This window comes from Punica granatum, chromosome 7 (genome assembly GCF_007655135.1).
Source record: "Punica granatum isolate Tunisia-2019 chromosome 7, ASM765513v2, whole genome shotgun sequence".
In the NCBI taxonomy this organism is placed as follows: Eukaryota; Viridiplantae; Streptophyta; class Magnoliopsida; order Myrtales; family Lythraceae; genus Punica; species Punica granatum.
Genome location: NC_045133.1, coordinates 25,024,475 through 25,048,261, shown reverse-complemented (window position 1 = coordinate 25,048,261; position 23,787 = coordinate 25,024,475). Strand labels below are relative to the sequence as shown.

Here is a 23,787-nt window from a genome sequence, read left to right as displayed (position 1 = left end):
TATTATTTCACAAGATAACTTATTATTTAATGAGAGCCTTGTTAAATTCTTAATTAATAAATTTTATATAGTGCTATGTTAGTAAACAGTAACGTTCCGTTTAGTTTCGCAGTTAAAATTACAAAAATTTTATATTTAACTTTAACTCATTACATTACACAATAAAAATACACATTTCCCAAGTCAAAAATTTTAACTTTAACTTTAACTCAACACACTACACAATCATTTGTCATTTTCCATAATCAAAATCAAAGTTACTTTAACCCTAAAACCAAACGCATAAAAGTTTCTTATTATATTTAAAAATAATGTGTTATTTAATAAGGTAATTTCAAGCCTTCCGACACGCTTGACGTGGCATTTTCTGACTAGTCTCTACAAACTCCCGTTTGTAGAACATAACGATGGAATTGCATTTTTTTTCCCTATAGTAAGACAAAGGATAAGCAACGCCGTGGTAGAAGGGAGAAGTCGAAGAAGATAGGCAGGCTGTACTTGATTGTACAGTCTTTGACCTGACTCGACTCCGACCCTCGCCTCCTTCCCCTCTCCCCACCACACCACATGAAGCAGCTTTGACTTTTTCCCTTACATCTATCTTCCCCCACACACAACGCCCAGCCAACCCCGTTGTCTCTCTCCCCTCTCCCCCCCCCCCCCCCCCCCCCCCCCCCTTTCGTCCGATCACTATACCCATTCGTCCATCCTAAGGTACAAAAACCTCAAGCCTTTTAGACCGATCGACACTCATAATTGACTATAGTGGAGGAAAAGCATGGTTCTCATGCATTCACGTTTTTGTCACCCATCGCCTGAGTACGCCAAGTGTTGGTCGGTGTCGTACACGGCCTCACTGGCACCAATGTCAAGAGGGACGTATTCCAATGACTGAAAGTCTGAAACCTTTGACATAGGTGGGGACCAATCTAGGAATTTAAACTCAAGCAAGATACGTAAATAGTAAAATCCTAAATTGAAAGGGAAAGCTGCAAACACAGGTGATATTAGTGTAAAACGTGCAATGCGTCCGTATCTAAGCTTCAGTACGGATAAATATGGATGGATGCCATAACTGTTCTGTGCATAAACCGAAGAAGAAAACAATGACAATGGAAGTGAAGATCATTTCCGAAGAGCTCATCAAGCCCTCGTCATCAACCCCGCAACACCTCCGGACCTTCAAGCTTTCCCTTCTAGGTCAGCTCGTTCTCGAGCCTTACGTTGCAGCAACCCTCTTCTACTCTTCCAATTCCAAAGAGGGCTCTTGCTTAGATGTCCGGGTGAAAATAGATCTTTTGAAAAAGTCCCTCTCCCAGACCTTGTCTCGGTTCTACCCTCTGGCAGGGAAGATACGGGATGACTTCACCGTCGAATGTGATGATGGTGGAGCCCGTTTCGTTGAGGTTAATGTTAACATGTCATTGTCTCAGTTCCTCACCGATCCGGACCTCATTATGCTGAACAAATTCCTTCCTTGTGAGTATGCTGCCAAGAACTCTCCCGATGATGTGACTCACGCCGCTAATTTCCAAGTGAATGTGTTCCAGTGCGGCGGGATGGCCATCAGTTTATGCAATCCGCATAAACTCCATGATGGGGCCTTCCTAAGTGCGTTGCTGAAGGAGTGGGCTGCAGCTGCCCGAGGTGGTGGCAGTGGCAAAGGTGGCACTGCAACTGCTGGAGACCTTATGGCTCCGGCGGAGGTCTTCCCAGTGAAAGATCTGTGGCTGAGAGACTTATCGGTCGCAACCTTAGGCTGCACGTATAAAAAGGGAAGGTGTGTCACGCAAAGGTTTCTATTTAGTGGGCCTGCAATAGAAGCCCTCAAGGCCCGAGGAACTGGTCCCACCATGAAGAAACCAACTCGAGTCGAAGCAGTCTCGGGGTTCTTATGGAAGTGTGCAATGGCCGCCTCGAAGAGGAAGAGCAACGGTCTCAGAAGGCCTTCAGTTTTCCTTCATTTCGTGGGTATACACAGGAAGACTGATCCTGCCCTATCAGAATTCTCCCTAGGAAACCTTCTTTGGGTGGCTGCAGCTCAGTGCAAGAACACTGATTCAGATTGTACCGATGATATGTTGCCTTTGTTGGTGGCTGAAATGAGGAGAGCGATATCTAAGATAGATAGTGACTTTGTCTCAGGACTAAGAAATGACAAGAACTTAATAAGTAGCTCTCTTGAAGAGCTTAGAGGGCTGGGGTCTGATGGGGAGGTGGACTGCTTTGGGTGTTCAAGTTGGTGTAACTTTGGGGCTTATAATGTCAACTTCGGCTGGGGAAGGCCCGTATGGGTTGGTAACATCGGGTTTAACACGCCGATGTTCCAAAACTTTATTTTTTTGTTCAGTACAAGGCTCGGTAATGGAATAGAGGCATGGGTTACTTTGGGTGAGGAGGTGATGGATCTTTTGCAGGAGGATCCCGAGCTCAGGTCATTCGCTACTGTGAACCCATGTCCTCTGGCTATGACCAGCTTATTGTGAATTTCATGATCCCACATGAGTAATGGTTAATAAGACATTTCTGATGGGTTTAATGTGTGTGCGCGCTTTGTTTTCTTTGTCTTTTTACGGTCAGAAATAAAATGTGTTTCATGCTTTTGCTTTAAAAGCATGTAAATGTTCAGGTTAGTACACCAGTGTAATTCTTCGTTCTGCCAGTAAAAGCTATGATGATGCTCTGTTGTTTGGAAATAGTGCTATAGAAGAAAGACGAAAGAAAAGGCTAATAACCGCTCCATTACCGGGGGGAACTATATGTTCCGCAATCGAGCTTGCACTAGACTGGTTTTAAGAGCAAAAGGTGATTTCCATAAGTTAATCTCTTGATCTGGCTGGGAACTGTATTCGTTAACGTGGTGATTTACTTGACAGCAGATCACCCCATTCATCATCAGGCAGCAATCACTTCTTTTCGCTGTTTCTTTATCCCTTGAGAAGGGATGGTCACTTATTCGGTTTGAATGTGATGTTGAGAGTTAAGAATGAGTTGTTAGTGATATGCCCTAAAACCTGACTTATGTATTTGGATAATTCTTTTTATGGCAATAAAGTTTATTCTATTTTTCGTATATTGTCTACGCTTATTAGAATACAGTTCTTAATATATTTTGAATGCTTCATTCTTAAGAGTTAAGAATATGAGTGACGAATTAATTCGGTAAGAATATCTTTAAACTGTTCACGATCGTATGAGACTTAACTGGACATTATTTCTCTAGATAGATCTTCACCTCTGTCTATTTCCGTGATTAGTATACAGATACTAATGAAGATGGAGTAGTGAGTGTCATGCTATCTGATAACTGTTATCATGACAGATATATGGATACTTATATGCGAACGTGACGTGCAGATAATATTCATACGGTAATTTACTAATGTCAATAAATGTTATATGGATCGTATTAGTGCATATAGTCTTTAGACCTGAGATGGAACGCTATCTCAAGTATAGGTGATTAGGATTTGCTACTGCTAATGTATTTGTGCTTAGCATGAGTATTCGGCAGATAGTGGTCCCAGTTAGTTATACTTGGAGTTAGGTGTCCAATCAAGATGGGATTCGCTAACTTGAGTAAACGAGGAAAAAGTCCTATGGATATGAGTTTTGTTCTAGATCGAGAAATCTTTGGCCGGGGTAGATAGACTCGAATAGAAAGGAGTTTCTGTTCAAGTTCTACAGATCTAAGAATGAAATCAGAGAATCCATATGATCGGCTTTAGAGTTTGGCATTTACCGTAACTCTGGCTAGATCGGGATCTTGTAGTGAAGGGATTCAGTGCATGGCATATACGATCAGAGGTTCGTCAGAATGTTTCAATTATACATTCGTCATCATTTGGATTGTCACGATATGTGCTAGGTGTCACTCGTGAACTTTGGGAGCCAAGGGCATTTTGGGAATTATGATTTTGATTACAGAAAAAGTTTCTAGTAGTCTCAAAAGAGTTGATACTATAATCCCATTGACATTTGATGATGAACCTAGTTAGTCACACACATTGAGCATGTCTAAACCGAGAAAAGAATTAATTCTAATTAAGGAAGTTAATTAGGAATTAATTATGGAACGAGGCTTGCAATGTGGCTGCAAAGGTGCTAGCACATCCTGAAGTCGAGTTCAATATCAAGGATAAATCTAATTAAGGAAATACGATAATTTCCTTATTTGGAGAGTTTCTATAAATAAATTGTCTATTGATTGAAACTCGTGTCAAGGACTTATTTGATCTTTCTTTTTTACAACAAGGGCAAGTCATTGGATGACTTAAGTGTGAGGACTCATTTGTGATTTATTAATTAATGGGGATTAATTAATAATTGCATTTTAGTCCCTATGGTAAAGATATATATAGATATGTTATTACTGATAACCCTATAACGCAATCGATCATCAACCGATATTAGAGAGAAAGAGAGAAGGTTTCGACTGAGGCAATCAACAAGCAACTAGCCGCACAAATCCCAAGGCTGATCGGAGTTCTTTTCGGTTCCGGTTTGGCGCTTCGGTGTTGTCTTTGACGTCCTTGAAGAGATCCTTTCATTCCGTGACGATTCCGTTCGAGATCGGTGACCTAGATCGGAGTGTACGGGTCGAGAGGAGTCTAATCTCGGTGGAGACGTGCTCGTGTGGACGAACTAGAGACCGGACACTTGGACGGTTAGTTTGATCGACTCAAATCAACAAGGTTAGTATAAAAGTCTAAACTTTTCTTGTAGATTCGATATGTGATGTTGTCTATTTGTTTAGAAGGCGATTCTTATGTCAAGATATGATCTTGAAATTTTCGATTAAACGAGCACACAAGATTTTTACCGTAATTAACTTTTTTGCTGCGCATGTGCTCGATTTTCTAACATAAGTTAAGTCCCATATCGAAAATATAAAGATTAGGTACCACAACCTATTAGCTTGAACTTTTGGATTTGAGATAGATCCAACAGCTTATAAGCCCAGTGGAATTTCACATGTGATGGTTTTGTTTCTATCAGAAGCAGTTCTCTACTCCAAGTTTTACTTCTATCTTCCTGCCGCAGATGGAAGTCCATCTTGCAGAAGTCATGGAGCTTTTAACTTCCTCATGACCACCCTGATCTTAGATGGAGACCGACCCGCATAAAGTTGGCTGATTGTCTTCTCTACCTCCTCGTATATTCAGAGTTTCATGTCCATGCCAATCCATTTAGTTACGGAAAAAATGGGGAAGATTTTTTGATATACCGCTAAGTACTCTCTTGAAGCAGATAAATAAGGATAAAGAAGAAATTGCAAGAGAGAGTTGATGCGGACGTTACTTGCAAGACAGATTGGAGGGTAAGATGCTTTGTGAATATACGAATCCACGTTGTCCGTAAATTGTAGACAAGACTTCCTTAATTTTTTTATATTATCTGACTTATACTCTGCTGTCTTAGACATGATTATCATTTCCCTTTCATGACATGCGTTAAAACATGGTGTACAGAATGAGTTTCTTGAAACTATCAATCAGGATGTTCAGCAAGCTACCAAGAACATAGGATTTCCCTATGAACAAAGGGCCCCCAGTGTCTGAGTGGAAGGACCTTTGTTCCGTGGATTATACCATGCTGGACTGGGACCGTGCAGCCGAACTCATCAAGGGTGAGAGAGCCGTGCAATGGTCGGGATCCAACTAAGAGTATCAACTGGAACTTTAATATTGTACAAACGGTCCATCAGTCATAAGATATTTCATAGTTTGTCAAATTTGAATAGCTAGGCTGACGGTCTCCTCTCCTTCACAAAGTCCTATTCCAAAATTTTCTCGCACCATCGATCTCAAGCGGATTCAGATTAAATCCTGTCCATGTCCAGTAGGGATAAAAGGGTTCAATACCCCCGAACTTTGCTCTGTGTAGTCTGTGTCGTGAATGAATCATTAACTTTGTCCTTCTTTTAATGCAGGTAACAGGCACCCTTGTACAGTCCTCTTTAGGGACGTCCACTGGGCGCTTCTGACTACTCGGTCAAGTTCATATTCAGAACCTTACCCGATTCAAGCAATATATAATTCACAAGCCGGGTGAAGGGCTATTCCTCTGTTCTTGGCTACACTTTTTTGCCGCTCGTAGCACTGATCACTTCCTTTTTTGCGGTCCATGCCGCTTTGCAGTCCTATAGTGCAAATTGGAATGATAGCAGGTCATGATTTTGATCAATTTTTTGTACAATCACTGTCGAGTTTATTCCAGACATGGATGTCAGCGAAGTTGATCGAGAGCTAACCCAGGCGGAAGTATCCATTGGAGAGATTGGGGACAATCCCTGAACACAGAAGAAATGGAAGTTGACATCACTCCCGAGGAGCTTCGATCTTCTACCCTTCAAATTCCGATCACGATCCTCAGCTAAATTCTGTGCAGAGACTAGACCTCCACATGAAATGCCTGTTGGACCTTAACCCATTTCAACCAGCTAGCGGGTTATAAGATTCGAGATGAGCTGGTTGTTGACTGTGATGATGGAGGGGCTTGTGTTATTCAAGATGAGCTGGTTGTTGTCAAGGAATCTCGCAAATCGATTCAGGCCGCTAAGATCCAGGATAATGTGTTCTACTGCTGCAGAATTGCCATCTGTATTTGAATTCAGAACATTCCCAAAGAAGAGTTGACATTCCGCAGCTGTTCGCTCATGGTAGAGTATCGCTGGCCATGGAATAGGTGCTGGACGTGGCGCCAACAATTTCAAGAAGATGAGTTGCTTTTGCAATATCAATAATATTAAAATTTGTCAACGCCCCTTTATGTCTTGGAATAATGGAGCAATGTGTCCGTATGTGTATATAAATATGGATGGATGCCTCAGCTGCTCTTTGTGCATCAACTCTAGGAATAGAAGAAAATAGTGGCAATGGAAGTGAAGATCACTTCCAAAGAGCTAGTCAAGCCTTCTTCTCGGACCCCGCGACACCTCCGGACCTTCAAGCTCTCCCTTCTCGATCAGCTCATTTACGCTCCTGTTACTCCATTCATCCTCTTCTACCCTTCCAACTCCGAGCCCAACCCGCTCTTAGATGTCCGGCAGAAACTGAATCTTTTGAAGAAGTCCCTCTCCCAGACCTTGTGTCGGTTCTACCCGTTGGCTGGGATAATACAGGATGATCTCACTGTCGAATGTGACGATGGAGGAGCCCATTTTATAGAGGCTACTGTTAACTTGTCCTTATCTCAATTCCTCGCCAACCCAGACCTCATTTTGCTGAACAAATTCGTTCCTTCTGGCTTACGGTATGCCTATGGAGATTCCCTGGAACTGACTCGAGCTGCTAATATTCAGGTGAATGTATTTCGGTGTGGCGGGCTCGCCATTGGTATATGCAATCCGCACAGACTTCAGGATGGGACTGCCATAGGAACATTTTTGATGGAGTGGGCTGCAGCTGCCCGCAGCGGAAGCAGCCCAGCAGCCTCTTGGGGCCTCGTTGTGTCTCCAGCGCAGCTCTTCCCGGTGAAAGATCTGTGTCTGAGAGACAAATTTCTCAACGCCTTTAACCTAAATTACAAAAGAGGAAAATGTGTGAGGCAGAGGTTTCTCTTTAGCAGGTCTTCAATCGAGGCCCTTAGGGCACGAGGATCAGGTCCCATTGTCAAGAACCCAACACGGGTCGAGGCGGTCTCGGGTTTCTTATGGAAGTGTGCAATGGCTGCTTCTGAGAGGAAGAATAACGGTCTCAGAAGGCCTTCAGTCTTCACGCAATTTGTGAATATTCGCAAAAGGATCAATCCTCCCTCATCAAAATTCTACCTTGGAAACTTTATTTGGTTGGCCATTGCAAAATGCCACAACATTGATTCTTACAATGATATGTTGCCTTCATTGGTCAGTGAATTGAGGAGAGCAGTCGACAAGATAGACACCAACTTTTGTCTCACGGATAAGACATGACAGGAACTTGATAAACAGCTTTATCAAAGAGATTGGCGGAGGGGGTTCTAATGATGAAGCGGACTATATTGGGTGTTCGAGTTGGTGTAGCTTTGGCGCCTACAATATCAATTTCGGTTGGGGAAGGCCCATGTGGATTAGCAGTGTCGGAGTGAACATGCCGGTGTTCATCAACTTCATTTATTTGGTCAATACAAGGGCCAGCGATGGAATAGAGGCATGGGTTACTTTAGATGAGATGGAGATGGCTATTTTGCAAGAGGATCCTGAACTCAGGACATTTGCCTCTGTGAATCCGAGTCCTGTGGTCATCAGCAGCATGATATGAGTCTCTCGTAACTCCGCACCTACCTATAGCTAATAAGATGTTGCCAAATGTATCATGACTGAATAAATAGATCCGATGATACTTTTTTTCGGTTTTGTGGTTCTAATGTTCTAAGCTTATCGTTTGGAAGCATGTAAAATTTGTGGTTTATAGATAACGTAAGTGTTCCTTCCACCAAGAAGAGTGTAAAAGCCATTATAGTGGCTCCCAGTTGGTCCTTTGATCAAATTTTGTTGCAGAGGACCCCAATGTTTCCCATATCTTGATGAGCATGTAAAAGTTAGCGTTGTTCTGACGGAAGGCCAATGGCACTGGCCAAGGAGATCAGACCCACAAGCTCCTTTGATCCAGGATATGGCTGCAACTCTCGAACCTTCCAACTAGGATAAAGTTTTATGGACCCCTCACAAGTCGATGCAGTATTCTATTGCTAATGCCTGGAAGTGTTTAAGACCCAGAAGTCCAAGAATTGAATGGAGCAATGCAATTTGGTTTGATGGGCACTTTCCTCGTTCCTCATTTATCAGCTGGCTCTGTGTACATAATACATTAGCGACCAAGGACCGCCTTTTAAAATGGGGGATTCAGCTCGAAGCAGCTGAATGTGAATTTTGTAGTATGCAGTGGGAGACTCGAGACCATCTCTTTTTTGAATGTCTAGTTACCCAAGGAATTTAGAGAAGTCTGTTGGCTAGAGTCGACTTGCACCGAACTATGGTAAGCTGGATTTCGGAATTCCGTTGGATATTCTCTCTTCGGGCCAAGAAGCTAGATGTGATTTGTCTGAAGCATCTCTGGACACACTACATTTACAACATATGGCGAGAGAAGAACGCTAGAATCTATCAAGGACAGATGTCATGTACAGCGGTTATGGTTCGGAAGATTTTTGCAGACGTGAAAGCAAAGTTATATGTACTCCTTCGGTTCTCTCATAAAGTTGTAAATTCTATCCTAGTCGATTATATGTTTAACCCTCCTGATATTGCTCATAGCTAATCAGCATTCTTTTGGGGTGTAGTTTGGGGGCTACTTAGTTTTGTTGATGTTGTACAGGGTAAATGGTCTTTGATGTAAATCCTTTTTGCTTAATGAAAATCTTTACCATTTATCCAAAAAAAAAGCCATTATAGTGCTCTATTGTCCGGAAATAGTCTTATTCCTGAACCAAATCTGCTGAACAAACTGATTTCCAGAGGATATGTGGTAGGGGAATCTTCCAAATTGATTCGCGCGGCTGAGCAGGCAAAATGTGTTCCGGTGGAATCGCCATCTGGATATGCGATTCAGGGACTTTCTGCAGCCACCAGGGGAAGTGGTGGCAGCAGTGGAAAAGCGGTGTTTCCTGACCTGAAGGTGGCAGCATAATTCTTCCTGCAAATGATCTGTGGCGGAGTAGAGTAGAGACTTATGGAAGATCTAGCTTGATTCCTTCTATAAAATGGGAAACCTTGTCACAAAAATGTTTTAGTTTTATGGGTCTGCCATAGAGAGTCTCAAGTCACGAGGAATGCGCCTAAGCATGAGCAACACGACTTGTGTCGAGGCGGTGACTAGGTTCTTATGGTGCTATGGCTGATGGCTGCTTCCAAGGGAAAGAAGACCGATCCTACAAGACCTTTAATGCATTGGATGAATATCTGGAAGAGAAGAGGATCAGGTTTGGCCCAACAAAAATCGCATAGCCCCTGGTGGATTTTCGACTGTCAGAATAGTTCGGCCCGGTCATCGTCCGAAATGGCCTTGAGGTCAACGAGGCAGACAGTAGAGAATCGTTGGCCTTGCAATAGGTGCAGTATTGTAACACCGTTGGACCATTCACAAAGTGCTAACTAGTAATTACTGATGAGGTCAATGAGGCTCCTGGGCATCCTTCAAACAATGCCTAAACCCACATAAGTTGTGGGTCAATATCTGCTATGATATCATATGTAGCACCATGACTATATTACTCAAGAGTACTAACCGCTAATAAGGTCATTACGGTCTATATATAAATAACATATCTCCTTGGATAAGCGATGTGAGATCTGTGATGCGAGAAACTATTTGTAGCGCCCTGGTTCCGCGCTGTGAACACCTATTTTTCATATACAGACAAACATATATACATAAATATATATATATGCTCTTGCATTATATTTTCCTCAACCGCCTTCCTCATATTTTCTTTTCTTTTATTTTATACTGTTGTGGCTGAATCAATCAACAAAGATCCCTTACAACCGAAGGGATTCATATCAGTTCACTTAACCTAAAAGCACCTTTTTTTTTTTTTGCTAAGTAAAAAGAAGACCTAAAAGCACCTAACAAATGACACTCCTTAGCTCTTTGTACAAAGTTTGGCAAAGAAGAGATTTTTCCAACCAACCATCTCCACAACCTGTTTTTATACTTTCATTTGAAGTGTTTAGAAGTTTTAGTTTAAATGTTCAATACTTTTAATATTTATAATGAAATACTAAACGCTTGAACTGAAAATACTAAATGTCAAACTGAAAATATTAAACGCTTGAACTCAATAATAAAATGCATTACCGTAACTCAGCTTCACGATGGAAATATTCAGAAGACAAAAATGAAAGAGCCTTTACCGACATCCTTTGGCCCCAAAAGTTCCAAAAAAAGAAAAAGAAAAGAGCCTTTACCAACAGGGAGCTAAATTGTTTTTGTTTTTGGATCTTTGAAGTCAAAAGATCCATCCCTACAATATGTGGTCAGAAAGCATGTAAGAGTTCAGATCAGTTCATCAATGTAATTCTTTGTTCTGCCAATAAAAGCTATTACGATGCTCAATTGTTCAGAAGTGTTCTTACTGAAAAGAGAAAAAAAGAAAAGGCTAAAATGTTAATGATGCGGAAGGAAAAAAAAAACGGAAATCGGATTCAGGGGAGCGAATCATCAGTTAAAAGAAGCCAAAGTTCGGGAATCATCAACTACTGCAGGAATTTGCATGTAATATGACGGACGTTTATATCCGGATTCCATATTCATGTCATTTCAGTATACCATACTTGGCCAATGGTGGAAAGGGATCCCAGTGAATTTTGAGAGGACGTTGTTCATCATGAACTCATGATTTGATGAGATTTACTATGTTAGAGATGATGAGATTTAGTAAGTGAGAGATCCTTAATTCGGGAATGACAATCAAGTGGGGGTAGGGAGGTATAAAACCTAAATCGATGTACAACCCCCCTAGGTGTTTGATATTATCCATACGGAGATAGATCATGGTTCTCCATCTACGACCGCCCGTCCTCCTTTGGCCCCGCTCTCTGCCTCTGCCCCTTACCTCCTCTTCGGCAGTCAGCCCTCACAACCACCCTCCACCGGACCAGCAGCGAGCAAATTCAGTGCCCCTGGAAGACGCATTGAATGATTTTTTTCTTTTTTTTTTTCTATTTGTTGCATCTATATGGTATGAGATGATTGCTAACTTTATAATTGCCTTGGTCATCTTGCATATTTGATCGAAGGGCTGGGTTTGAGCATTAGTTTTGCTCTTGTCATCTGGTTGCTGAGTCACGTAATCATTTCACCCATTGACTCGTCGAAGAAAAAGATGAGGAGCATGTATATCAGCTGTATATATGTTAGTCATAATCACCCCATGAATTTTAGTAATATATTTTTTATCCAAAATCGAGTCAATAAAAGCAAATATTCTTAGCTAGGGGCAGTGGTCAGATGGGAGACCTCACTCCTGGATTCTGTTGGCGAAGAAGATCTTGAAGAAGCATGAAGAAGTTGAAGAGGCCACGAAGTGATTACAAGATCGCTGTTAAGTTATCTGTTTTGCTATTGTGGTATGAACTGATTACCAAGTGATGAATGCATTTGTGCCCTACTTCTCAGCAAAGATCTACAGGATTCATGAATGGCAATGGCCAAGAAGCACTGACCCGTGAACTGATGAAATCAGGAGGTTAGCGTCAGCCGTAACACACCGATACTCGAGATGTAAAGATCTGAATCCCTCACAAGTCTGGTACATTTTTCATCTTCAAGTGCTTGAAAATGTCTTAGAGACAGAAAGGTAAAGGTTCAGTGGAATAAAGCCATTTGGTTTGCTGGGTATCTCCCAAAAACCTCATGCCCATGTTGGTTAGCCATCTTAAATAGGTTGGGCAGGAAAATATCGACTGTGAGAGGTCAGTCTACATATACGTTATATGGCTTGAGGGAGTGCCCAGATTTTTCAAAGGAAGGTGTCAAGCTCTGGTTTGATGGATACAAAGAATTATAGATACTGCTAAGTTTAAAGTTTTGTCCCTGCTTGGGGTGTCTTTTAAACTAGGTAAGTACGTTAATGAGTTTTGCTACGAGTTTGTATACTCCCCCCCCCCGTACATATCCAATTATATTGAATAAAGTCTGACCACTTATCGAAAAAAATGAATAGCAATTTACTTCATTGAGTTTAACTCTGCACTCTTGTTTCATGTGCTTTAAATGTCTTGCTTAGCAGTAAGCATTCACTAGATTTCGTGTTGATATCCTCATTGTAGCTGCATCATTCGGTTAATGCCATAAGTCGTATACAATGTTAATACTCGAAGAATTTTTTATATCGTGGATTTTCGGGATTGATTCTTATTGCTCGTGTACATCGGCTAAGGTCACCGAATATGTTGACAATAATGAGAGTTCTTTTTGTTGATATTGTCGCCTATGTTGTTGAGCATAATGATTCAGATGTACTACGGGGATGGAAGACATATAACATCAAATTTAATTATTGCAGATAACTGGATGAATCAAGGGCTTTTAACTCACGTTTGAGGAGAGAGTGCCTTGCTTCATCTGTTTCTTTTTAGTTTATATATACATTTTTTTTTAATAATACACTTTAAAATGAGAGACGTGGAGGGGCCAATTTATAAGGCAATGAGCTAGGGGTATAATTAATGAAAATACAAAAAAGCAAAAAAAGAAAAGAAAAAAAAGTTGTAGATAAAAGTTTCTCCATATTTTAAAACTGTCAGCACTTCAAGAAGAAGAAGAACCTGATTGGCATATGCAGGGACCTAATTGAAACAATAAGAACTTGATTGATGCATGCAAGAACCTAATTAGAGCAGAAAAGGACCTAATCGGTACAAAACTTATAATATAAGATATATGCTTCATGATTCAAGTGAACGGCAACTCGCACTCTTGATATTTTCTTTTATTCATTGAGAATTATCATTATTTGAGATTGGTCCACACCATATGCGCACTCTTATATGGCATCACCCATCTCAAAATTCTGAACTAAAAAAAAGTATTTAACTTTATTTATCAAAATGACATTTTTAAAATTAATGGAAATTATATGTAGACGACCCAAAGAGATGCAACACACGTGGCTTTCTGACTAGTATTAATATAAACTATCCACCAATGTTAATAATTTTTTAATATCTAACATTTCATAATAAAATTTTCCTTCAATAGTTTAGTTTATATATATAACAATTGTTAAAAAAAAAAGAGAAAAACTTGCAAGTAATGGGACAAATTTAGATAATGGGGAAATATAATGTTTTAGGAATAACTAGTCCAAACAAAGTGATCGAATTAGTTGAAACAAGTATAAACAAATTAGAGACATGAAATAATATTGGTCAGCCTTACTTAACAACTAAGCATAATTATTTATTAGAGTTTAAGATAAAAAGAAAAAATTTATATTAAAAAAGGTCAACTTGTGGAAAGGAAACACCAAACACGATTCATTTTATAAATATGGAAAGCACCATCGCAGTCTTCATCATCGACCCCACAATACCAAACATGATTCGTTTTATTGTAGTTTTCTAGCTGATGACTAACTTTTTAATATTCATTTCTCAGGTAAATATCTCGGGAAAATTCTATGATAAACATCAAAAGCAGTGATATAATGCACTCAAGTATTTTATTAAAATTTAAGTAAAATTTTCTCGAAATCTTTGTAATTTGTTTAAGTATTTCAATTTCGTATAATTTACTTTACATATAAGTAATTTACTTAGATTCAAGTAATTTATAAATGAATATTCCACTTAAATAAATAATTCTTCCAATTAAATGATAGTAAATTATCTTAAAAAATAAAAGCTGATCCATCCTTCCTACATGACGAGTTGGAAGGATTTTTATACTTTTATTTTTTTTAATTTTTAATTTTTTTTTACTATTATGTGTGTGTGTGTTTTTTTTTTACAACTAAGGGTGTTTGAGTTGCGATAGATTATTTTCCATGACTCTCATGTACATTCTACAAAGTACATGACGGGGGCGTTCGAGTTTTGATCGACTATTTTCCTTGACTCTCATGAACACTCCCACAAAGTTCATGACGGGACATTATAGTTCGAGTAGACATCTTTTTTTATTCTTATGTGTGATTCTTTTTTATTTTAATAATGAAGGGTGTTCGAGTTTCAAACTAACTATTTTTCATTACTCTCATGAACATCCTACAAAGTTCATGACAGGGGTGCTCGAGTTTTCACCGATTATTTTTCATGATTCTCATGAACTCCCTAAAAAGTTCATGATGGAATAGATTATAATTCAAGTACACACCTTTTCTTTTACATAATGAAGGGTATTTGAGTTTCAATCGACTATTCACCACAACTCTCATGAATACCCCACAAGTTCATGAGACATTATAATTCTGGCCATACATGATACATGTCAAACTCAGATAGTTTTTCTATTTTAAAAAAGAAAAACATAGGATATTACTTAATTAGTCAAACGGGTTGCCTAACAAAGAAGGTGAGAAAACAATGCCGCGTCTTTTTACTAGTTCCTAATAAATGGTTAATTGGCAAAATATTGTGCCATCGATGCATATAAGATAATACTGGGTCAACTCGTGGGGCGGCGAGTAGAGTTGAGTGAGCCAATATATCCATTGCTTCACAAGAACAGAGCAAAAACGGGGGAAATGGAAGTGATCAAAATTATTACCCAAGAGTTGATCGTGCCTTGTTCGCCGACCGCGCAACACCTCCGCACCTACAAGCTCTCTGTTTTCGATCAGCTCGTTATCCCACCCTATGCTTCAATCATCCTCTTCTACCCTTCAAACTCCGAACCGAACTCTCCTATAGATGTCCCGCAGAAAATAGACCTTTTGAAGAGATCTCTTTCCCAGATCCTGGGTCGCTTCTACCCACTCGCCGGGAGGATTCAGGATGGTTCCTCCGTCGAATGTGACGACAAGGGAGCCCGTTTCATCCAGGCTACTGTTGGCATGTCCTTAACTCAATTCCTTACCGACCCAGACCTCATTTTGCTAAACGAATTGTTTCCATCTGAACCTGAATCTCCTCAAGTGGCTCGCGCTGCAAATATTCAAGTGAATGTATTCCAGTGTGGTGGGATCGCTGTTGCGCTAAGCAATACACACAAACTCCATGATGGAGCCGCGCTAGCCATGTTCTTGAAGGTGTGGGCTGCGATCGCCCAGGGAGGAGGATGCGGCGGCACTACGGCACCTTATGACCACCTCATGCTGCAGGCAGCGGAGCTATTCCCTGCTAAAGAAATCCCGCAACTGAGAGACCTTGCACTCACCGGGTATGGCTCCATCATCAGAACTGGAAACAACATCACAAAGAGGTTTCTCTTTAGCAGGCCTGCAATCGAGGCCCTCAAGGCCAGAGGAAGTGGCCCCACCGTGAAGTACCCGACTCGGGTTGAGGCGGTCTCCAGCTTCTTGTGGAAGTGTGTTATGGCGGCATTAGAGAGAAAGAACAATGGTCTCAAAAGACCTTCAGTCTGCAGACATTTGGTGAATATCCGCAGAAGGATGGATCCTCCATTATCAGAATTCTCCCTTGGAGGCCTTCTTTGGCGGGCCATTGCACATTGCAAGAACACTACTGACTCTGATCGTACCGATGCTATCTTGCCTTCTCTAGTAGGTGAACTGAGGAGAGCAGTAGCTAAGATAGATAGTGACTTCATCTCGAGACTTAGACACGAAAAGAACCTGATAAGTAGCTACGCCGAAGAGATTAGCGGAGTGGGGTCGTCTAAAGATGGGGTGGACATATTTACGTGTTCGAGTTGGTGTAAGCTCGGGTTTTATGATGCCGATTTCGGATGGGGTAGGCCCATCTATGTTTGTAGCGCTAGGTTTTCCCAGGATGTGTTCTTCAACTACATAAATTTGGTCGAAACTAGATCTGGTGATGGAATAGAGGCATGGGTTACTTTGGATGAACAGGAGATGGCTTCGTTGGAATTAGATCCCGAGCTCTGGGCATTTGCTTCCCTTAACCCTAATCCTCTGATCTTTAACAGTTGAGCTACGAGTCTTTAATGATATCGCTTTCACAATGGTCGCAGTTGGGCTACGAGTCTTTAGATAAGGTACCACATTTGCAATGTGTTTATTTTGTGTTTCCGTTGTGTTTACATTGTCGTGGTTAGTACTCTACTCTTCCTATCAAAACTTATTGCTTGCCAGAAATTGCGTGTCAGCAAACATCATTTCTTGGGGCCATACGCTCTTGGCATCTCATTAAAGTTGTAAAGCAAAAGCTTGATCTATATTCTCTCATTGTCTTTGTGTTCGTCCAATATCGATTGTTGGTAGGATGACAAGCAATTTGATACTAAGAACGAGATTCGAGAAGGAAGTTCGATGCAATGGTGCAAGACTCCCACCTAGAATGAAAAGGTTCATTTGGACCTTGGAACTGTAATTTTCTACTTCCGATGGCTTACAACTCGATGTCAACTAGACATGCCGGAATGGATGCCGCAAATCGATCTGAAAAATTAAAAATAGCTTGAAGAAGCCGATATTAAGAGCATCACATTGTCCATGTGCACCTCATGAAAATAAATGGTTAAAATAAAATGCAGATAAACAAATTTCAACTTGAGGAAAGGAAGCACCGACACTGTTCATTTGGTATGTATGGAAAGCACCATTCCGAAGAACAGAACAGAGCCAAACAGAGGCAACGGAAGTGAAGCCATGAACTCCTCAAGCCTTCCTCTCCAACCCCGCAACACCTCAGGATCTTCAAGCTCTGCCTTCTCGATCAGACCAGTCCCGTGGCTCATGCTCCGATCGTCCTCTTCTACCCCACAACCTCCGAAACCGGCTCTTGCCGAGATGTCCAGCAGAAACTAGAATCTCTTAATTATGCCAGGATTCACTTGGACCATCTGCGACAACGTCAGCTAAGAGTTGCGTTTTGTACAGCTTCAGTAAATATTTTCGTTTATTTTTTCGATTATAATAGAGACTCATGCACCTAATAAAAAATAGAATAAAACGAAATAAAAGGATCCATCAAGTCTCACTAAAGAGAATTGAACCCAAGACCTCCTTGTTCCAAATTGACGGTTGTGTCACTATGCTAAACTCATTTTCTTAGTTACTTTAATATCTTTTTGGTCCATAAATTTAAGTACAAATAGATAGAAATCTAAATGAGGGGCCCATCAATCTTACTTGTGAATATCGAACATTGAAATTCTTGATTCACAGACAATGACGCGTGCCACTTCCTCCTTGACGCCCTGTTTCTCAGTTAGTTCAGAATTTTTTTTCCCGGTAAATAATCATTTTACAACTTAAATTGAAGTATATACAATATAATTACATTTCTCGTTACTTTCCTGATAATAAACGTATATTTAGAATGCAATCTATCTCCAGTAAGATGAAATAAATAAAAATAACAAACATGATTGATTCAAGTAGTTCGGTATTTGTTTCCTTTAAACAAAGTTTTAGATTCAAGACTTGTGAATGGACAAATACCATAATGGGAGAGCTTTACCACTGTAGTGGACCGATCCAGCTCGAACCGGATTAGTTAGAACTCGTTGGACTTTCGAATATCATGATAGATACCTAAAAAATACAAAATAAGCAAATCATAGCTGAGAGAGTCCGTGAGTGATCTTGGAATTTCTACTTTTGCAGAAAGCCTCTAAGGGCTGAGCCTTGGGCATGGTCAAACCAGTCCCTTCATTCAAGTCCACTAACTCTTGACCCACTCGAAGCACTGAATAAGGGCTCCCAACCCCAACCCCACCACTCTGTGGGCCAGACCAGCCCCGAGGCATCCCCTTCTCCCCACCCCAAATGGTATGGGCATAGCTGGCTTGCTCCAACCCCTCGAACCTCTCCGGCTGGAAACTCGTTTCGTCGTCCCACACCTTTGGGGGACGAGGAGAGGGGCGGGAGGGAACAGCCGCAAAGTCTCATTTATGACATTTTGGAGGTAGGGCAGCACATGGATGTCGTGCTCGTCGATCAACCATTCCTGGCCGACACAGCTATCTATTTCGGCCGTGGCCTTCTCCAGGGCAGTGAGGCTGTTGAGTAGCAAAGACATGGACAATTCCAAAGTTTCGGCGGATGTGTCAGTTCCCGCATGTACCAAAGTCTGCACCAATATTTCAAACTTTAAATAAATATAATTTTAATAATAATTATATTTAACTAGCTTGCATCAAATTATGACAAGATCCACGCTAGGCGGCAGACTAAACATGTGAAAATGGTGCTCCTTTTTTTTTTTGGTAGGTAAAATGGTACTCCTTTTATAACATACATATATATATATATAATATATGTCAGCACCTAATTTCGGTCCACCGGCTTCAAGGGGGGCAAAATTATCATTTCCCAATTTATTACCTTTTTTTTTTAAAAAAAAAATTACTGTTCCGGCCGGCCGGGCAGCCGCCGACCGGATCCGGAAATTCGGGATCTCCGCGATTTCCTCCCCGAAATCTGCGGAAATCCCGGCAAAATTGGCAATTAAAGGGAGGAGAATCCTCCTTGTTTTGGGGAGCTCATTCTCGGGATCTTGGGGGGAAAGAGGAGAAAAAAAGAAAACGCAACCGCCGAAAAAACTCCACCGTTTTCCGGCGACCGCCACCCAACCCGATCCAAACTTGACCAAACTTCATTTCCCACATGCATTCGACCTCCTGAGTCCATTTCCGGTGTTAGTTTTGCGATTTGAGGCTTCTAAATGGCCTAATCAATACTGTCCAGAACGGAAAAACTCCACTGTTTTCCGGCGACCGCCACCCAACCCGATCCAAACTTGACCAAACTTCATTTCCCACATGCATTCGACCTCCTGAGTCCATTTCCGGTGTTAGTTTTGCGATTTGAGGCTTCTAAATGGCCTAATCAATACTGTCCAGAATGGAAAACTCCACCATTTTCCGGCGACCGCCACCCAACCCGATCCAAACTTGACCAAACTTCATATCCCACATGCATTCGACCTCCTGAGTCCATTTCCGATGTTAGTTTTGTGATTTGAAGCTTCCAGCTTGCCAAAATCGCCCTGTCCAGAGGACATATTCACGGTTTTCCCGGGCTTCCTCGACATTTCCACCACCTCACGACTATGGCAAGTCGTGCCATCATTTCCTAAGGGTTCCTCATGACCCTCACTCTCCCCCGTGACGAGGTGGTCACGTGCCGAGAGCCGCTCAACCGCGCACCACCGCCATTTCTCTCTTTTCTCCTTTTACAGATTTTTCCAGTTTTTACCGGTTTTCTTTGCATCTCTCAGGCAAATAGACATGTCTAATCTTCATGAAACCACTGCAGGCACGATCCTCAGTCAGTTAGGATTCCAATGCCGCCGACCTTGCCTCAAAATTCCATCGGGAGCCTCCGTGGCGACGTCCGACCCGACTTGTGCCAGTCGGGCCTGTTCCTCTGGTCGTCTTTTCTGATCCGAAATTTGAAGGGACGCACAGGTCAGTTCGGGTTGAATCTCGCTACGAGCCACCTATCACTGTGCTCCTCAGTCAGTTAGGATTCCAATGCCGCCGACCTTGCCTCAAAATTCCATCGGGAGCCTCCGTGACGACGTCCGACCCGACTTGTGCCAGTCGGGCCTGTTCCTCTGGTCGTCTTTTCTGATCCGAACTTTGAAGGGACGCACAGGTCAGCTCGGGTTGAATCTCGCTACGGGCCACCTATCACTGTGCTCCTCAGTCAGTTAGGAGTCCAATGCCGCCGACTTTGCCTCAAAATTCCATCGGGAGCCTCCGTGGCGACGTCCGACCCGACTTGTGCCAGTCGGGCCTGTCCACCCTTCCAGTCGGGTCTGTTGCTACCATTCGGGTCTGTGCAAGCCAAAACAGCCCAAACCCGACTCGGCAACGGTCCAGCCCGACTCTTGAAGGCCCTATCCCGCATCTCGGGACTAGCCCATTATTTCTCTGTTGCAGGTCCGGCCCAGTCCGCCAACTTCGGCCCATCCATCCTTCTGAAGCCCAATCTTCCATTCGGCCCAGTCCATTCCATCGGAGTTCGGCCCAATCCAGCTCAGACCGGCCCGATACTGTTCAGACCGGCCCGGTCAAACTCACCCAGCATATCTTTGACTTTTTTTTATTTTTTTGTATTTACAGAATCACCCCTCAACTTTCCGAACTAGGTAAATTCTCAACTTAGTGGCATGATTAGGGCTCATTTCCTGAATATTATTGTTTGCTTGATGGATATGATGTGCAGTGTATGTTCTTGAGTCACGTGGGTGATCGGATTTTTCCCGAACTCAATTTTACGAACTTTCTGTTTCGTCACATTTCAGTCCATAGGACGTATTTTATTTTTTAAGATCTGCCCCGAATTTCAAAAATCATTTTCAATCAAGCCCCGGTCACTTTATCATTTTTCAATCAGTCCTTGAATTTTCCAGAATTGTTCTAGCATTCCAAGAAACTTTCCGAGTTATTTCAGTTTAGTCCTCGGGCCTTTTTTTATCTTTCAGATCAGTCCTGATTTTCAATTTCATTTCAAATAAGTCCTAGGGCATTTTCAGTAGTTTTTTTTACAAATCAGTCCCCATCTTTTATGATTTGCAAATCAGTCCCCCATCTTTCGGAATTTATAAGTCAGTCCCCCATCTTTCGAAGTTTACAAATCAGTCCCATTATTTTATGATTTACAAATCAGTCCCCAAACTCTTAGAATTGGCAAATCAGTCCCTAAACTTTCGGAATTTCCAAATCGGTCCCCCATCTTTTAAAATCGTTCAATTCAGTCCTCTGGACATTTTCCAAAGATATCCAATCGCTTTTCCTACTTGGATTCCCCACCGATAACGCACATGCCTCGTTTAAATAATTTTGTTTATGTAATTATGTGTATGCAACATGATAATACGTGCTCTTTGTAACATGTACTTTTCTGTTATTTGTTGTATTCATCGCGGTTCAAGCCTGAACTCATAGGAAACGATATCACGGGGTCCAACGCCCATGCACATTGAGAGCGCGCAACCCGAGTGCGGCATCGGGTCTTGCCTCGACTCAACGTCCCAATCTTAGTGATGTCTAAGTGGAAAGACAACTCGGATAGGATGAATGAGTCGTGGTCAGGACATGACCCGGGAGCTCGACCTGTCCCACGGCTGTCTCAAGAATCAAACGATTCTTCTGTTATCCGTCGGTCCGGTCGGACCCGACCACCGGCTCCATGAGCCCGCGTTGCATTATTTTCGATTTCGGTCTTTTCCAAACCATACGGTGAGCATGAGTGAAATAACGGCCGAACACGAACCAACCGGGATTCAGTCATTGTAATTTATATTTGAGAGAACAATGTAAGGGTTTTACGATGCATATTTAGTCATGTAATAATCCCGGTCGGAAAGTGGACGGTCGGAGTGTTCCTTCGAATTTTCGGTGTCAAAACGCGTAAGATGAGCGGAATTTAATCATGTGGTAAATAAATAAAAGGGCAAGCCTAGCAAGCTAGAGTACCGAAAGGGCGTGTGGGATATAGGCCCATACGTAATAGAACCCCCGAATTCGGAATTTCCAGTTCCGTACAAGACCATTGCCTTAGCATATTAGGTGTACCCCGTACCCCTAGACCCGGGAAACTTGCCGGCCCTCGACTCTTGGGTCGTAAAATGGCAAGTGGCGACTCCTTCTCACGTGCGTCCGTCGCGCGTCCCCGGGAAGGTGGACACTCCCAAGCCGCGTTGCATTTAGGCGCGCGCATTGCGTGCCCCGACGAGACGAAATTCGGGTGCGCACAATATATATATATACGTATTATCTATACTATTATTATAAAGGAAAAAGGAAAGTAGTTGACTACTTTCCTTCTTCCTAAAATTCCCTTTGTAAATAATAGTAATAAAAAATTACTGTCCATTAGATTATGCGAAAGTTCAGGATTAATTAATAATTTCAAATAGATTGTTTAACTACTCAAGAAAAAAAAAGGATTGTTTAGAACTACCAACCCCACTTCTCCACAATTTTCTACCTCTTCTTTATCTACCACTTCTCCACTTCTCCACATACAGTGTAAAGCTGCACAGCGACAAGGCATCCACCACTGCCTATAAGAGGACTCTTCTTCCAGCATCGAAGGGGGACTCATCCACCGATAATACTCTCTTCTTATCTTTGTTTCTTCTCATATGTAAACATCCGGCTCCTATAACCCGGATCCTCCAACCCCCTTTATGAGTGTAAGTTCCAGTGTAAGCATGGATTGAGTTCATCGTAACTCATTCCTTTTCTTTTCTTCTTCTCATGTCCTTTTGTTTTCTTGAACATCATGTACTCCCTTCGGCCCATCATGGGCTAAGTTTCTAAATAAATCTTCCATGTTGATCTTATATTTATCTTGACTGTCTATGCATATCAGATCCTTATTCTTCCTGTATTCCATGGTTATCCCCTACGATGAGGTCTTGGGTCAAAATGGTATCAAAGCCAAGAATAGGTGGGGATAGGATGTCTATTCCGTTTAGGTTCTCAGATCCAGTAGAACTCGTAGGTCATGTCATCTAGGACCGCCTTCATGGCTGGTAGTTCTTCATCTTGTGTTCTTCCTATAGTGTATTCTTGCATATACTATACAATGAACTGAAGCTGGTAAACATAGTAATTAGGCAGCCCTAGCGTAGGTCTCTCTAGAAGTCTAGATCCAGTATCACAATGAACTGATGCTAGCATAAGAAGTAATGTTATGAGGCTCTAATGTCCATCCAGTCGCTCTAATGGACCCTACACATTCACCGTTCATAGGAACCCGGGGGGAAGTCCTAAGGTATTCCCGTTTTGTAAGTCCGACGGTTAGGGCAGTGTTCAGGGAAAAAATTGGATGCGATGGCCCGGTAGTGTTATGAACACCGTCTAAGTAGATGGAGGTTATCGACTGGAGTAGAGTTATCCTTGTGCATTATCGCTCGTCTAGGTACAACAGTTGGGGTAGGAGCTAGATCTATAGAGAGTCTTACTGAGTTTGTCTGTCTATTATTATTGTTAAAACCAGGTACAGCAGTTGGTTAAGGTATGTGCTAGAACCTGCAGGGAAACATTGTGTGAGGCTTCTACCAATCGACCAGGTAAGTCTTAGATCTTGATCTTGAGAGAAGCTGGGCAGGAGAATTACATATGGTTTAGCATCTCCAAACTACTAGGCTATTGGTTCTATAGATCTGTAGAGCTTTCGTCTAAAGTAGGTATGGAATACCCTAAGGGTAGGGAACTAATATGCAAAAGTATAGAAAGTCTTGATAAATGTTTGAGAGAC

General features: G+C 41.8%; 4 protein-coding genes across 4 annotated transcripts; 3 read left to right on the top strand and 1 right to left on the bottom strand.

The window, feature by feature from the left end:
- The first annotated feature begins 980 nt into the window (after positions 1-980).
- LOC116213298 (stemmadenine O-acetyltransferase-like) lies at positions 981-2,633 on the top strand. Its single transcript, XM_031548178.1, has one exon. The coding sequence runs from the start codon at positions 1,059-1,061 to the stop codon at positions 2,484-2,486; it is 1,428 nt and encodes a 475-aa protein (XP_031404038.1). The 5' UTR covers positions 981-1,058; the 3' UTR covers positions 2,487-2,633.
- Positions 2,634-6,877: 4,244 nt separating this feature from the next.
- Positions 6,878-7,912, top strand: LOC116214548 (stemmadenine O-acetyltransferase-like). Its single transcript, XM_031549940.1, has one exon. The coding sequence runs from the start codon at positions 6,878-6,880 to the stop codon at positions 7,910-7,912; it is 1,035 nt and encodes a 344-aa protein (XP_031405800.1).
- A 7,130-nt stretch (positions 7,913-15,042) lies between these two features.
- LOC116213177 (stemmadenine O-acetyltransferase-like) lies at positions 15,043-16,701 on the top strand. The gene has a single exon (XM_031548026.1). The coding sequence runs from the start codon at positions 15,169-15,171 to the stop codon at positions 16,534-16,536; it is 1,368 nt and encodes a 455-aa protein (XP_031403886.1). The 5' UTR covers positions 15,043-15,168; the 3' UTR covers positions 16,537-16,701.
- Positions 16,702-18,232: 1,531 nt separating this feature from the next.
- Positions 18,233-19,603, bottom strand: LOC116214547 (cytochrome P450 81F3-like). Its single transcript, XM_031549939.1, has 3 exons — positions 19,549-19,603; positions 18,920-18,990; positions 18,233-18,640 (listed from the first exon to the last, which is right to left on the bottom strand). Exons 1-3 carry the CDS (start codon positions 19,601-19,603, stop codon positions 18,233-18,235), a joined length of 534 nt encoding a protein of 177 aa, XP_031405799.1.
- Positions 19,604-23,787: the final 4,184 nt, after the last annotated feature.

What these genes read in the sequence shown, in the direction of transcription:
- LOC116213298 (XM_031548178.1), top strand. Translation starts at nt 1,059, where the DNA reads ATGGATGGATGCCATAACTGTTCTGTGCATAAACCGAAGAAGAAAACA.
- LOC116214548 (XM_031549940.1), top strand. Translation starts at nt 6,878, where the DNA reads ATGGAAGTGAAGATCACTTCCAAAGAGCTAGTCAAGCCTTCTTCTCGG.
- LOC116213177 (XM_031548026.1), top strand. Translation starts at nt 15,169, where the DNA reads ATGGAAGTGATCAAAATTATTACCCAAGAGTTGATCGTGCCTTGTTCG.
- LOC116214547 (XM_031549939.1), bottom strand. Translation starts at nt 19,603, where the DNA reads ATGTCGAGGAAGCCCGGGAAAACCGTGAATATGTCCTCTGGACAGGGC. An exon ending in CTCTGGACAGGGCGATTTTG is followed by an intron (nt 18,991 to 19,548) that starts GCAAGCTGGAAG and finishes GGATTTCCGCAG; the next exon opens with ATTTCGGGGAGGAAATCGCG. An exon ending in CTGCCCGGCCGGCCGGAACA is followed by an intron (nt 18,641 to 18,919) that starts GTAATTTTTTTT and finishes ATATTGGTGCAG; the next exon opens with ACTTTGGTACATGCGGGAAC.